The sequence below is a fragment of the Scyliorhinus canicula genome, chromosome 4 (genome assembly GCF_902713615.1).
Source record: "Scyliorhinus canicula chromosome 4, sScyCan1.1, whole genome shotgun sequence".
Classification (NCBI taxonomy): Eukaryota; Metazoa; Chordata; class Chondrichthyes; order Carcharhiniformes; family Scyliorhinidae; genus Scyliorhinus; species Scyliorhinus canicula.
Window position 1 is genome coordinate 21,642,407 of NC_052149.1, and position 13,736 is coordinate 21,656,142.

The 13,736-nt window shown below is 43.2% G+C and overlaps 1 protein-coding gene across 4 annotated transcripts in view; it reads left to right on the plus strand.

The window, feature by feature from the left end:
• rpap2 (RNA polymerase II associated protein 2) overlaps positions 1-13,736 on the plus strand; it is a 115,136-nt gene that overhangs the window by 91,396 nt on the left and 10,004 nt on the right. For 3 of the 4 annotated variants that reach the window (XR_005460292.1, XM_038793823.1, XM_038793822.1), the window contains one exon: positions 9,685-9,842. Coding sequence is in view for 2 of the 4 variants with exons in the window: in XM_038793823.1 (XP_038649751.1) it covers positions 9,685-9,832 (148 nt within the window). In the remaining 2 variants the exon portion in view is untranslated. The remainder of the gene's footprint in view (positions 1-9,684; positions 9,843-13,736) is intronic. The other variant, XR_005460293.1, reaches the window with a different exon arrangement.

The window sequence follows — 13,736 nt, forward strand, 5'->3', positions numbered from 1 at the left end:
CCCACCATGTGACATAATAATCTGAAAATTTTTATCATGAGCAAAACTAAATTGTGTTTATTGGTGCACATAATAATAATCTTTATTGTTGTCACATGTAGGCTTACATTAACACACTGCAATTAAGTTACTGTGAAAGCCCCTAGTAGCCACACGCCGGTGCCTGTTCGGGTACACAGAGGGAGAATTCAGAATGTCCAATTCACCTAACAACACGTCTTTCGGGACTTGTGGGAGGAAACTGGAGCACCCGGAGGAAACCCACGCAAACACAGGGAGAACGTGCAGACTCCGCACAGACAGTGACCGAAGCCAAAAATCAAACCTGGGACCCTGGCGCTGTGAAGCAACAGTGCTAACCACTGTGCGACCGTGCTGCCCACATCTCTGGCCATTGAACCGAGAAAGTAGAGTAGACTTAGCCAATGGAAAGATTATTTGTTGCTCTCGCTGAAATCTCAAGTTGTGTTCACAGCCCTTTATGTGAGATCATACAGATTTTATTATGTTGAATTCATCTCGTATTACAGGAAAGATTTGGCAATGCTGGAACAACTATTTATGCACCATTGTTGAAAATATGTGATGATGAATTTAAAGAAAACTATACTTATGCAATTCACCTACAATTTGACCGTTTTTGTCCTGGCTGTGGATTTCCCCTATAGAAAGAAAAGTTATCAAGGCACGGTAGCACAGTGGTTAGCACTGTTGCTTCACGGGCGCCAGGGTCCCAGTTTTGATTCCCGCTTGGGTCACTGTCTGTGCTGAGTCTGCACGTTCTCCCTGTGTCTGCGTGGGTTTCCTCCATGTGTTCCGGTTTCCTCCTACAAGTCCCGAAAGATGTGCTGTTAGGTAGTTTGTATATTCTGAATTCCCCCTTCGATACCCGAACAGGCGCTGGAATGTGGCGACCAGGGACTTTTCACAGTAACTTCATTGCAGTGTTAATGTAAGCCTACTTGTGACAATAAATATTATTATTGTTAGTTGTCAAGAGGGGGTAAGGAGTCTGCAAAGGATAATAGACAGTCAACTGAGTGGGCAAGAATTTGGCAGATGAAATATAATGTGGGTAAATCTGAAATTGTCCACTTCGGTAGGAAGAATAGAAAAGCATTATGTTGTTTAAATGAAGAGGGATTGCAGAACTCAGTGGTGCAGAGGGCTCTAGTGCCATGGTACATGAATCACAAAATAGTTAGTACAGTATGCAGTTATAACAAGTGATTAAGAAGGCAAATAGAATGTTGGTTTATTGCGAGGAGAATGGAATACAAAAGTGGGGACGTTTTATTGAAGTTGTACAGAGCCTTGATAAAACTACATTGGTGGGCCATGTGCAATTTAGGTCTCCTTATTTTAAATTAATATATAATTGCATTAGAGTAGTTCAGAGAAGGCTGACTTGGCTCATTCCTGGGATGAAGGTCTTATCTTAAGAAAGGTTGAACGGGTTGGGTATATACTCTACTGACAGATCCTTATGCTAATTTCCCAGTTCACTTTAGCCAGCTCTGTCTTCATGCCCTTATAAATGCCCTTAATTTTTAAAAACAATTCTATAAATTTAGAATACCCAATTCATTTTTTCCAAATAAGGGCAATTTAGCGTGGCCAATCCACCTACCCTACACATCTTTGGGTTGTGGGGGTGAAACCCACGCAAACATGGGGGGAATGTGCAAACTCCACACGGACAGTGACCCCCCCCCAGGGCCAGGATCAAACCTGGGGCCATGGTGAAGCAGCAGTGCTAACCACTGCACTACTATGCTGCCCGTCCTTATTTAAATTTAATACACTCTTCTCGCCCTCAAACTGCAAAATTCAATCATGATTAGATTGGTGTTATTTCATCACCATGTGAACTGGCTGCAAAGTGGAGTCCAATACACTGCAGATGTGCATACTACTGTGGCTGTTTAGTTAGCATACATGTTGTTGTTGCAACAAATTATCACACACTAAGTACTGATGTCGGTGCCAAAACAGTGTTATTTATTGGAACACAATTTCTGTTCCAAAAAAAGTAATTGATTGTTATAGTAATCTCGTTTCTGTGGACGTTTTCTCAATCAACCCTTTCCTTTGCATATTCCTATCTATATTTATAATGGGAATTGTCTGTCATTACAGCCTCCCACTAATAGTCATGCTGCAGCACTCTGTAGTACAGAAGAAGTACAGTACTGTAAGGCAACCAGCTTCCATTCTAGCTTCGCAAATTACTATAGGATGAAATGAAATGAAAATCGCTTATTGTCACAAATAAGCTTCAAATGAAGTTACTGTGAAAAGCCCCTAGTCGCCACATACCGGCGATGGTTGACTTCCAAATATAAAATGACACTCCTTTTGTGCAGCAGTTATCCTGAACTGCATAAATTTTATATAAGCTTGTTATTGAACTATCGGGGCTTGGCGAAGGTGAAATGAAATATATAAGTACCTTATCTTCTTTCTAAGTGGGTGTTCTCCACTTTAAAAAGGCTTTCTAATATCCAGTTTTAATATATTGTTTAAAAACTGGTAACTTGAGCTTATGATAGTTGCTATCTGTGCAAGGCCTCTGTTGGCAACCAGCAGCACTAAAATCACACACAAGTAGCTGAAGATATATTCTGTATACCACACTTACTGCTGGCAACTTCTCTGGACTGATCAGTCTCCTGCAATGTGGTGGATTTGGTTATGCGCTTGTAAATAGTTATAATGGTGTAAAACATAGTCTTAAAAAATATATGGTGTTCTCTTTGTTTTTATTTTTGGTGAGCTATTTAAAAGATTATTTCTGTTAGGATACTCATTGTCTCATGAACACTTGCTGACGCTGACTGATCTTGTGTTAATTCCTCTGCAGTTCAACATAAACTGAGTATAACCACACTGTGCCACCTATATATAGTATTAGTTAGAGAAGATCCACCAAACACCCAGTTCATTAAATTGCCTGTACAAAACATGTTCAATTAAAGATAACTGCACCAAGGAAAATGTAATTTTATATTAATGATCTAATTTTTAAGAATAAAATGTATCCCCCAACCCCTGAATTTTCCAATCCAAAGTCTCTTTCTTATTAAATCAAATCTTAGATTTTTGGAGTGATAAAAATAATTGACATAATATTCAGACCATTCTCCCTTTCCCAACTTTTTGTATCGAATTGCGCCTGACTTTGTTTCCACGGCAAAATTTGTTTGCAATGCTAGCGTTTGTTTTATTTTGATATTTGGATTCATCTTGAAATGCCTATATACTGCTTTCAGGACAGTGTAATCTGTTTGAACGTGTGGTCTTCAAATGTTTCACTTATAGAAATTAGGTGTTCCCAATCACCAACATACTCTTGTCCTCATATCTTGCATTTATTCACTTTATATTATGTTTGTGCAACAAATGTGAGGTAATGCATTTTGGAAGGTCTAATGCAGGTAGGGAATATACAGTGAATGGTAGAACCCTCAAGAGTATTGACAGTCAGAGATCTAAGTGTACAGGTCCACAGGTCACTGAAAGGGGCAACACAGGTGGAGGAGGTAGTCAAGAAGGCATACGGCATGCTTGCCTTCATTGGCTGGGGCATTGAGTATAAGAATTGGCAAGTCATGTTGCAGTTGTATAGAACCTTAGTTAGGCCACACTTGGAGTATAGTGTTCAATTCTGCTCGCCACACTACCAGAAGGATGTGGAAGAGATTTACCAGGATGTTGCCTGGTGTGGAGGGCATTAGCTATGAGGAGCGGTTGAATAAACTCGGTTTGTTCTCACTGGAACGACGGAGGTTGAGAGGCGACTTGAGGAAGACAGAGTACTGGGCTAATGGGAAGATTCTTGGTAGTGTGGATGAGCAGAGAGATCTCGGTGTCCATGTACATAGATTCCCTGAAAGTTGCCACCCAGGTTGAGAGGGTTGTTAAGAAGGCGCACGGTGTGTTAGCTTTTATTGGTAGAGGGATTGAGTTTCGGAGCCATGAGGTCATGTTGCACCTGTACAAAACTCTGGTGCGGCCGCATTTGGAGTATTGCGTGCAATTCTGGTCGCCGCATTATAGGAAGGATGTGGAAGCATTGGAAAGGGTGCAGAGGAGATTTACCAGAATGTTGCCTGGTATGGAGGGAAGATCTTTTGAGGGAAGACTGAGGGACTTGAGACTGTTTTCATGAGAGAGAAGAAGGTTAAGAGGTGACTTAATTGAGGCATACAAGATGATCAGAGGATTAGATAGGGCGGACAGCGAGAGCCTTTTTCCTCGGATGGTGATGTCTGGCACGAGGAGGGCATTAACTATGAGGAGCGGGGCATTGCTTTAAATTGAGGGGAGATAGATATAGGACAGATGTCAGAGGTAGGTTCTTTACTCAGAGAGTAGTAAGGGCGTGGAATGCCCTGCCTGCAACAGTAGTAGACTCGCCAACACTAAGGGCATTCAAATGGTCATTGGATAGACATATGGACGATAAGGGAATAGTGAGATGGGCTTTAGAGTGGTTCATCAGGTCGGCGCAACATCGAGGGCCGAAGGGCCTGCACTGCGCTTTAATGTTCTATCTACAAAATTATGATGGGCATAGACAGAGTGGATAGTCAGAGGCTTTTCCCCAGGGTAGAGGGGTCAATTACTAGGGGGCATATGTTTAAGGTGCGATGGGCAAGGTTTAGAGGAGATTTTCGAGGCAAGTTTTTTACACAGAGGGTAGCGGGGGCCTGGAACTCGCTGCAGAGGAGGTGGTGGAAGCAGGGACGATAGTGATGTTTAAGTGGCATCTTGACAAATACATGAATAGGATGGGGATAGAGGGATGGACCCAGGAAGTGTAGAAGATTTTAGTTTAGACGGGCAGCATGGTCGGCACAGGCTTGTTCCTGTGCTGTACTTTTCTTTGTTCTTATGTAAGCTACCAAAGCATTTATGTGCTTTTAGCTTTTCTGGAACATGAAGCATTTACATATTTGTACTAAAAAGCTTTGACAATTTTGTCTTTAAGTTAGTCAGTAAAAGCTGTTTATAATATTTTCATGTCTATAATTGCAGCTCCTGTCTCTTTTTAAGCTTAAATAATTCAAAGTTTTCCATTAAGTTGCACTGGTTGTAAACAGATGTCAAATGAGTCCTATTCTCTCAGCATCAGGTGACTAAATGTTTCTATAATCATTGGTCTTCTATATGAGTTTTTAATTTGTAGGAGCAAATCGGAGAAATCATGCAGTTGCAGAGGTGTTTTGGTTAAAAGGTTTAGACAAATACTGTCTCAGAAAAGTCTGTGGTTTTTAATTTGGAAGAAGAAAACATGTTGATTGGTTGCAGGTAGTCTTTGATACGATGCACAGCTGGGAAATCCTGTTCAAGGCTTTGTTATTAAAAAAATAAACTCCTTTGTGACTGGAAAATGTAATCTTTAGTATTGCTTGATTCAGCTTGCTCTGAGAAAATTAAGTATTTATGTAGATTTTTGATAGCATGATTCCTTGAATTGTATCTAGTGTTTGCAGCTCTGAATCTCTTTATCTAGGACCCAAACTATTAGTTGGTTAGCTCAATTGGTTCGTGATGCGGAGTGACGGCAACAGTCCGTGTTCAATTTCTGTACCAGCTGAGGTTATTCATGAAGGCATTGCTTTCTCAACCTCGCCCCTCACCTGAGGTGTGATGACCCTCAGGTTAAATCATCACCAATCACCTCTCTCTCAAAGGGGAGAGCAGCCTATGATCCTCTGCAAATGGGCGACGTTTACATTTAATGATTTCATATAATTTACAGTACACAAGGAGGCCATTTGGCCCATCGAGTCTGCAAAGGCCATTGGAAAGAGCACCCTACCTAAGCCCACACCCCCACCCTATCCCCTTAAACCAACCAACCTTTTAGGACACTAAGGGCAATTTAGCAAGGCCAATCCACCTAACATGCACGTCTTTGAACTGTGGGAGGAAACCGGAGCACCCGGAGGAAACCCACGCAGACACGGGGAGAAAGTGTAAACTCTACAGGCAGTGACCCAAGCCGGGAATCGAACCTGGGACCCTGGAGCTGTGAAGCCGTGCCCCCCTCCATTTAGATGAGGGAACTTGATTACCTGTTCTGGTTACCCTCCCTGTTAAATTTTTTATTAAAAGGTGTGCATTTATGGCTGTTTATATAACCTCAGCTTGTTTACAGAAAATTGCAGGTAGATTAAAAAATCTGCATTCCCCATATGTTGCAAACTATTTCAGATAATAACACTGATTGTCAGTAAATAGTGTTTAACGTGACATCTTGCAAGCGTGGATGTTTGAAGCACAAGATTTCTAAAGTTCATTGTATCAAGCCAAAACTTGCTGAAGTCATCTGCTGTGAAATTTATATGCATCTATAAAGTGAATGATGGAAATCATTTTTCACAATGCAGTGTTGGTTTATATCAGAAATTTAAGGTTGTGTAGCTAAAAGTCCTCTGTTCTGTTTATAAGACTGACTATCTCCACTATACAAACTAGAAATGAAAGATGAAGAAAATTAAAACTGGAAAAAAGTATCACAAAAAGTGGCATGTCTGCTTCACAGTTCTGTAGCTGCCCAATAGTTTACTGGCAGTTAACATAGTGGTCATTTTGTCCCATTTTCCATCCTCGATAAACTCATCCAAAGCACTCGTGTTTGTATCCTAACTCCCACCAAGTCCTGGTTCACCACTCTGTCCTTGCTGGCCTATGTTAGCTAAGAATCTGGCTATGCTTTGATTTTAAAATGTCCTTCCTTGTTTACAAACTCATCCATGGCCTTGCCTCACCCAATCTCTTAAACTTCTCGCTCTGTTCCTACCTCCTTCCTATAAGCTGTGAACTCCACCAGTTTGTTTTTTTGTGGATCCTTGACTGATCTCTCCAACTTCAAATGCCTTCAACTATATAGGCCCTAAATTCTAGAATGTTCTCCCAAAACTTCTTTGCATCTCTATAGCTCCTCCTTTAAGTCACTGTTTAAAACCTGCCTCCTTCACCAAGTTTTTGAAACTTGTCCTAACATTTCCTCACATGGCACTGTCAAATTTTGTTTGAAACTTCTGCGAAGCACCACAAGACATTTTACTGTGTTAAAAGTGCTATATAATAATCTTTATTGTCACATGTAGGCTTACATTAACACTGCAATGAAGTTACTGTGGAAAGCCCCTAGTCGCCACATTCCGGCGCCTGTTCAGGTACACGGTGGGAGAATTCAGTATGTCCAAATTACCTAATAGCACATCTTTCAGAACTTGTGGGAGGAAACCGGAGCACCCGGAGGAAACGCACGCAGACACGGGGAGAACGTGAAGATTCTGCACAGACAGTGGCCCAAGCCGGGAATCGAACCTGGGATCCTGGCACTGTGAAGACATAATGCTAAACCACTATGCTACCGTGCTGCCCACTATTTATCCCTTCCCCCTCCAGCTATATGTAACTGCTTCTTGAAAACATACAATGTTTTGGCCTCCTCTGCTTCCTGTGGTGGTAAATTCCACATGCTCACCACTCTCTGGGTGGAGAAATTCTCCTCATGTCAATCCTAAATGGTTTAATCCGTATCCTTGGACTGTGACCCCTAGTTCTGGACTTTCCTGCCATCAGGAACATCCTTCCTGCAGTTATCCTATCTACTCCTGTTCAAATTTTATAGGTTTCTGTGAGTATCAGTCTCTCTCTTTCTCTCTCTCCTCCCTCCCCCCCCCCCCCCCCCCCCCCTCCTCCCAAAACCATTCTTCTGAACAAAAAAATCATCACCGACGCAATCTCTCCTCATACCTCGGTCTTGCCATCGCAGAAATCAGTGTGGTAAACCTTTGTGCACTCCCTCTAGAACAAGAACATCCTTCCTCAGATACGGAGACTAAAATTGCACACACTATTCAGGTGAGGCCTCACCAAGGCCTTGTATGATTGCAGTAAGATATCCCTGCTGCAAGACCATGTATGATTGCAGTAAGATATCCCTGCTGCTGTACTGTACTCGAATCCCCTTGCTGTGAAGGCCAGCATACCATTTGTTTTCTTTACTGTCTGCGCCCTTCATGCTTACTTTCGGTGACTGGTGTACAAGGACACCCAGGTCTCGATGCACATTTCCCTCTCTCAATCTATCGCCATTCAGACAATCTGCCTTCCTGTTTACTCTACCAAAATGGGTAACCTCATATTTATCCGCATTATACTGCATCTACCATGCATTTGCCCATTCGCTCAACTTGTCCAAATCACTGAAGCATCTCTGCATCCTCCTCACAGCTCACCCTCCAATCCAGTTTGGTGTCATCTGCAAATTTAGAGATATCACATTTAGTTCCCTCAGATAAATCATTAATAGATTGTGAATAACTGGGGTCCCAGCACTGATCTCTGCGGTACCCCAAATGTGCTGTTTTCGTATTGAGCGGCAAATGTGGTGATCCCGAAGGCCCCAAGAAAGTACTTGGTGAGTCACGTGGTGATGATCACGTTGAAGATTTCGAGACACTTAAGCTGGAGGGTGGGTCAGGGGGGATGCCGATTAGGGGGCATCATGGGTTTGATCTAAGGAGGATGGATGAAGGTTTCAGGGATGCGACGAGAGAGAGATAAAGGAAATGAAGGAATTGCTCCGGGGGGGGGGGGGGGGGGGGGGGGGGGGGGGGGGTGATGAGGAGCTGGGAGAGAGGGAATTAAGGCAAAGTGGGAGGAAGAGCTGGGGGTGGCGCTGGAAGAGGGACAGTGGTGTGAGGTGCTGCGTCAGGTGAGCGCCTCGGCCTCATGTGCGAGGTTGGGGCTGTTACAGCTGAAGGTAACGTATAGGGTCACACAATCAAGGATGAGCCGGCTGTTCGAGGGAGTGGAGGATGTCTGTAAGTGATGTGGGAGGGGCCCCCCCGAGAACCATGTTCATATATTTTGGTCCTGTCCAAAGCTGGAGAGGTTTTGGAGGGCGATGTTCAGTACAATCTCAGGGGTTTTACATGTGGATGTGGAGCCCAGTCTCCTGGAAGCCATATTTGGAGTGTCGGACCAGCCTGAGCTGCGGACGGGGAAACCTGGGCAGGTGTTTTAGCCTTCGCCTCTCTGATCTCTCATAGGCAGCTCTTGTTGGGGTGGAGGACAGCTTCTCCACTCTGTGCCTCGACGTGGCGGGACCTGCTGGGGTTTTTGACCCTGGAGAAGGTGAGGTTTGATCTGAGGGGGTGAAGGAGGGGTTCTACAATTATTGGGGTTTGTTCACCATTCACTTTCGATAGTTGGTTACCGTTGACTGCTGAGGAAGCAAGGCTTTCGGTGGGGGGGGGGTTGTTTGTTTGTTTGGGATTGTTGGGGTTTTTGTAATGTGAAAATGTTGAAAATTTGTCGAATAAAAATATGTTTTTTAACAAAAAGGCAAGCAACCACGGAGGGTGTATTTCTGTTGGAAAATAATGTATAGAATAAGCTTCTTTGTCGATTGAAATTGCTTAATTTTGTGTCCCAGATTCATAGATAGCCTAAATGTTCTGATCTGATTAGCTAGCAACTACTTTGTTGAGAGCTTTTACTTTTTCATATTTTATGTACCTATTATCAGATGTGTAAAAATTGATATTTTAAAAAAATCTCTGTAAAATCTTTTTGAAGGAGACTGTTTGAATATTGAGCAAATTCAAACCTGTTTTTAAATGTTTTCTTACAATCAGAATATCTGTTTTAATGCAGGCTAACTGTGAAGATTTCACTACTACAGGAATCTGTGCAGAGGCTCACCTCCGAACTGTTCATATCGACAATTATGAAAGAAGTTAATATCCAGAGTGAAGACCTGGAGAACTTGACGAACATTTTCAAATGTCCTGACAACAATTGAGAATGATGAGGTCAGGAACTAATGTTTTAAAATATAAATATGAGACCATCATAATTTGAATAAGAGTTTAATCATTGCTTATGAGCAATGGCATAGTCATTTTGGTTATTGTTGGACTATGCAAATTCATATTTCTGGCAGTTACTTTTGAGTGTGTTCTTAATTTTAAACTTTGAAGACCAGGAGGGAGATTTCTATTCTGAGTACTCTATTTCTGCTTGACCATGAGCATTTACTGTTTGTCACTTCAAGAGCTCTAGGACACTTTATTTTTCCTGGTTTAGTATCCTCATTTTGGAGTAAGTGTAAAATACCAATGTAGATAATCAACATGCATGTAGTTCCACCAACATGTTTCTGATATCAGGATAGTACTCATTTGACTCTTTACCAGTGCAATAAAAAGTTCCTTTCCTAGGGATGGTGCATCTTTTTCTGTTCATTTTTTTGTTAATAATAATAATTTTATTGTCACAAGTAGACTTACATTAACTGTCCTCCTTTGGGAAATTTGATTCAGTTTTTAACACCTGAATAGTTGGAAGGGTACTTGCTTCTTTCTTGCACCTAGCTCCATTCATTTGCCTTGGCTCCATATCCTTTAATGCCTTTGGACTAACAAAAATTGCTCAATCTCAAATTTAAAGGTATTAATTGAGCTGGCATCCACTGTTTTACAGGAGAATTAGACACTTTTAGAATAATCTTTATTAGTGTCACAAGTAGGCTTACATTAACACTGCAATGAAGTTACTGTGGAAAATCTACTAGTCGCCACACTCCGGCGCCAGTTCGGGTACACAGTGGGAGAATTCAGAATGTCCAATTTGCCTAATAGCATGTCTTTCGTGACTTGTGGGAGGAAACCGGAGCACCTGGAGGAAACCCATGCAGACACGCAGGGAATGTGCAGACTCCACACAGACAGTGGCCCAAGCCGAATTTGAACCTGGGGCCCTGGCACTGCGAAGCAACAGTGCTAATCACTGTGCTACCGTGCTGCCCAGGCACAGTTACCACCTTTTTTGTGAAGAAGTGTCTCTAACTATTCTCTGGAAGGACTTGAAAATGAAAATTGCTTATTGTCACGAGTAGGGTTCAAATGAAGTTACTGTGAAAAGCCCCTAGTCGCCACATTCCGGAGGCTGTTAAAGGAATTGAACCGTGCTGCTGGCCTGCTTGGTCTGCTTTCAAAGCCAGCGGTTTAGCTCTGTGCTAAACAGCCCCTTGGCTCTCATTTAATGGCTATGTCTCCTTGTCCTGGACTTCTCCATCAACTGAAAAGGTTTTCTATTAATTTTCTATCTTCTTAATTCCTTCAAAAATTCTTTTCAAAAACACAATCAAATAGCCCCTTGACCTAATTTAGGTAACTGTTTCTCAACTTGGAGACCTAGTTGCATTCTGATCAATTTGCTGCACTCCTTCCGAGATCATTCATTTCACCTTCTTGGTACTATTTTGCACCTAACCACTCCATTTTAGTGATTATGTACATGGACCACTAAATCTCTTTGGACTTCAACCTTTGTGAGCTTTTCACCATTTTGAAGGATATTCAGATGTATCCTTTGTTTTTGTCCAAAATATATGGCCACACACTTGTGTGGAAATCCATCTGCTACAGTTTTGATCACTCAATCTGTCAATATCTCTAATTTTATGCTCCCATCTACATCACTTTTTATGCCAACAATCTTTGTATCATCAGCAAACCTGGATCAATGGCTTGCTATTGTGTTAACGAATCATAATATAGTGAATATTAAAGTCCAGCACAGATCTTTTTGTTAAAAACATTTTATTAGGGTATTTGTAGTTTTTATACTAATAACAATAACAGCAACATAAACATGGTACATAAAACATTTCCATCCCTATCGCGTTCTTCGCACCCCCAATCAATGAAGCAATAGCCTAACCGCCCCCCCCCCCCCCCCCCAGATTTCTGCCTCTGCTTTTTCTCCAAGAAAGTCGGCGAATGGCTGCCACCTCCAGACGAACCCTAACGTTGACCCTCTTAGGGCAAACTTTATTTTCTCGAGAATGAAAAACCCAGACATGTCACTAACCCAGGTCTCTAATTTCGAGGGCTTCGAGTTCCTCCATATTAATAACAATAATCGCTTATTGCCTCAAGTAGGCTCCAATGAAGTTACTGTGAAAAGAACCTAGTCGCCATATTCCGGCGCCTGTTCGGGGAGGCCGGTAGGGGAATTGAACCCGCGCTGCTGCCTTGTTCTGCATTACAAGCCAGCTGTTTAGCCCGCTGTGCTAAACCAGCCCCGGAACCGGATCCGTAACAGTATCCGTCTCTGGGCTACCAGAGAGGCAACGGCCAAAACGCCAGCCTCTCTCACCCCTGGACTCCTGGCTCTTCTGGCACTCCAAAGATCGCTACCTCTGGACTCAGCACCACCCGTGTTTCAAGTATTGTGGACATTGCCTTAGCAAAACCCTGCCAAAACTCTCTAAGCTTCGGACATGCCCAAAATATATGGACATAGTTTGCTGAGGCCCCCGCTCACCTCGCACACCTGCCCTCTACCCCAAAGAACTTGCTCGTCCGGGCCACCGTCATGTGTGCCCGGTTAACTACCTTAAGTTGTATCAGGCTAAGCCTGGCACATGATGAGGACGTGTTAACCCTGCTTAAGATATCCGCCCACAGGCCCGTCTCTATCTCTCCCCCTAGCTCATCTTCCCACTTGCCCTTTAGTTCCTCTATCTGAGTTTCCTCCAACTCCATAAGTTCTTTGTAGATATCTGATACTTTCCCCTCTCCCACCCATGTTCTGGAAACTACCCTGTCCTGTATCCCCCATGATGGCAGGAGCGGGAAGGTCGGAACGTGCCTTCTCAGAAAGTCCCATAGTCCAGCACAGTTCTTTGTGGGACACCATTGGTCACTAGTTTAATTTGAGTCCATACCTAATTATGTACATCAATAAAGCTAACAGTTGAGTTGATAGAATCAAATTATTTATCAAGATCTTGAGGTTTCTGTCAGCCAGCCAGCTTATTGAAGGAATGGGCACTAATAGGAGAACAGCTTCCTTTTTGCAATGGAAACCAATCACACAGCACATAACCAGTAAGTTGTTGCCATGATGTTCGATGACAACATCGACAGTACTTTATTTAATAAAATTTGCTGTGGTCCAAAAAGTCCTCAACACTTGTAACAGAATATATAGGGCTGAATTCTCCGCTTTGCGACACCAGCTAGAGAGAATCCCGATCACGCAGAGAATCGCGCGGCATGGAAAAAATGCATTTTGCACCGGGTGTTGATTCCGACCCCATGCTCTGATCACTCGCTGGTGGCGTTGTCAAAGTTTGTGCCCTGCACTGCCAAGTCCATGAAAAAACCACCATTTGCATGTTCCACTTTATGCTCCACCACTCTGTGATGCTCCGCCTCTCTTAGGCAGAGGTCTCACGGGCGCAAACTGGCGCAAGTATTTACAAGCGGGGAACTGGGCGCCAAGTCTGCTGAGGGGGAGCAGGAGGCTAAAAAAAACTCTCAAAAAGCCTCTAAAATTGTTTGGCCCTCTGGTGGGTTGGCTGCCCGAATCAGGGGCAATAGCGAAGAATTATTGGTGCCAAGTCCGTGGACTGGGTGTCCCCTTCAGAATCAGGGTGGCCTGGCTAAGACCAACATTGCTGCAGAATGTGATTTAAACGCATCCCTTTGGTGCTACTTACAGACCATTGGCTATTCACACTGCTGGCTGCTCATTGTGTCCTGTGAATGCTCAGAGCCTCCGGTCATCAGGGAGCTCACCCAGCGTATGGCACCTTCATACCCCAGATCTATCATCAAGGGGTGGGCATGGCAAAGCTCAGTCAGTGGTGCACCAGTGTTGGCACCCCTCCCAATCAAAGACCCACTGCAGAGGCA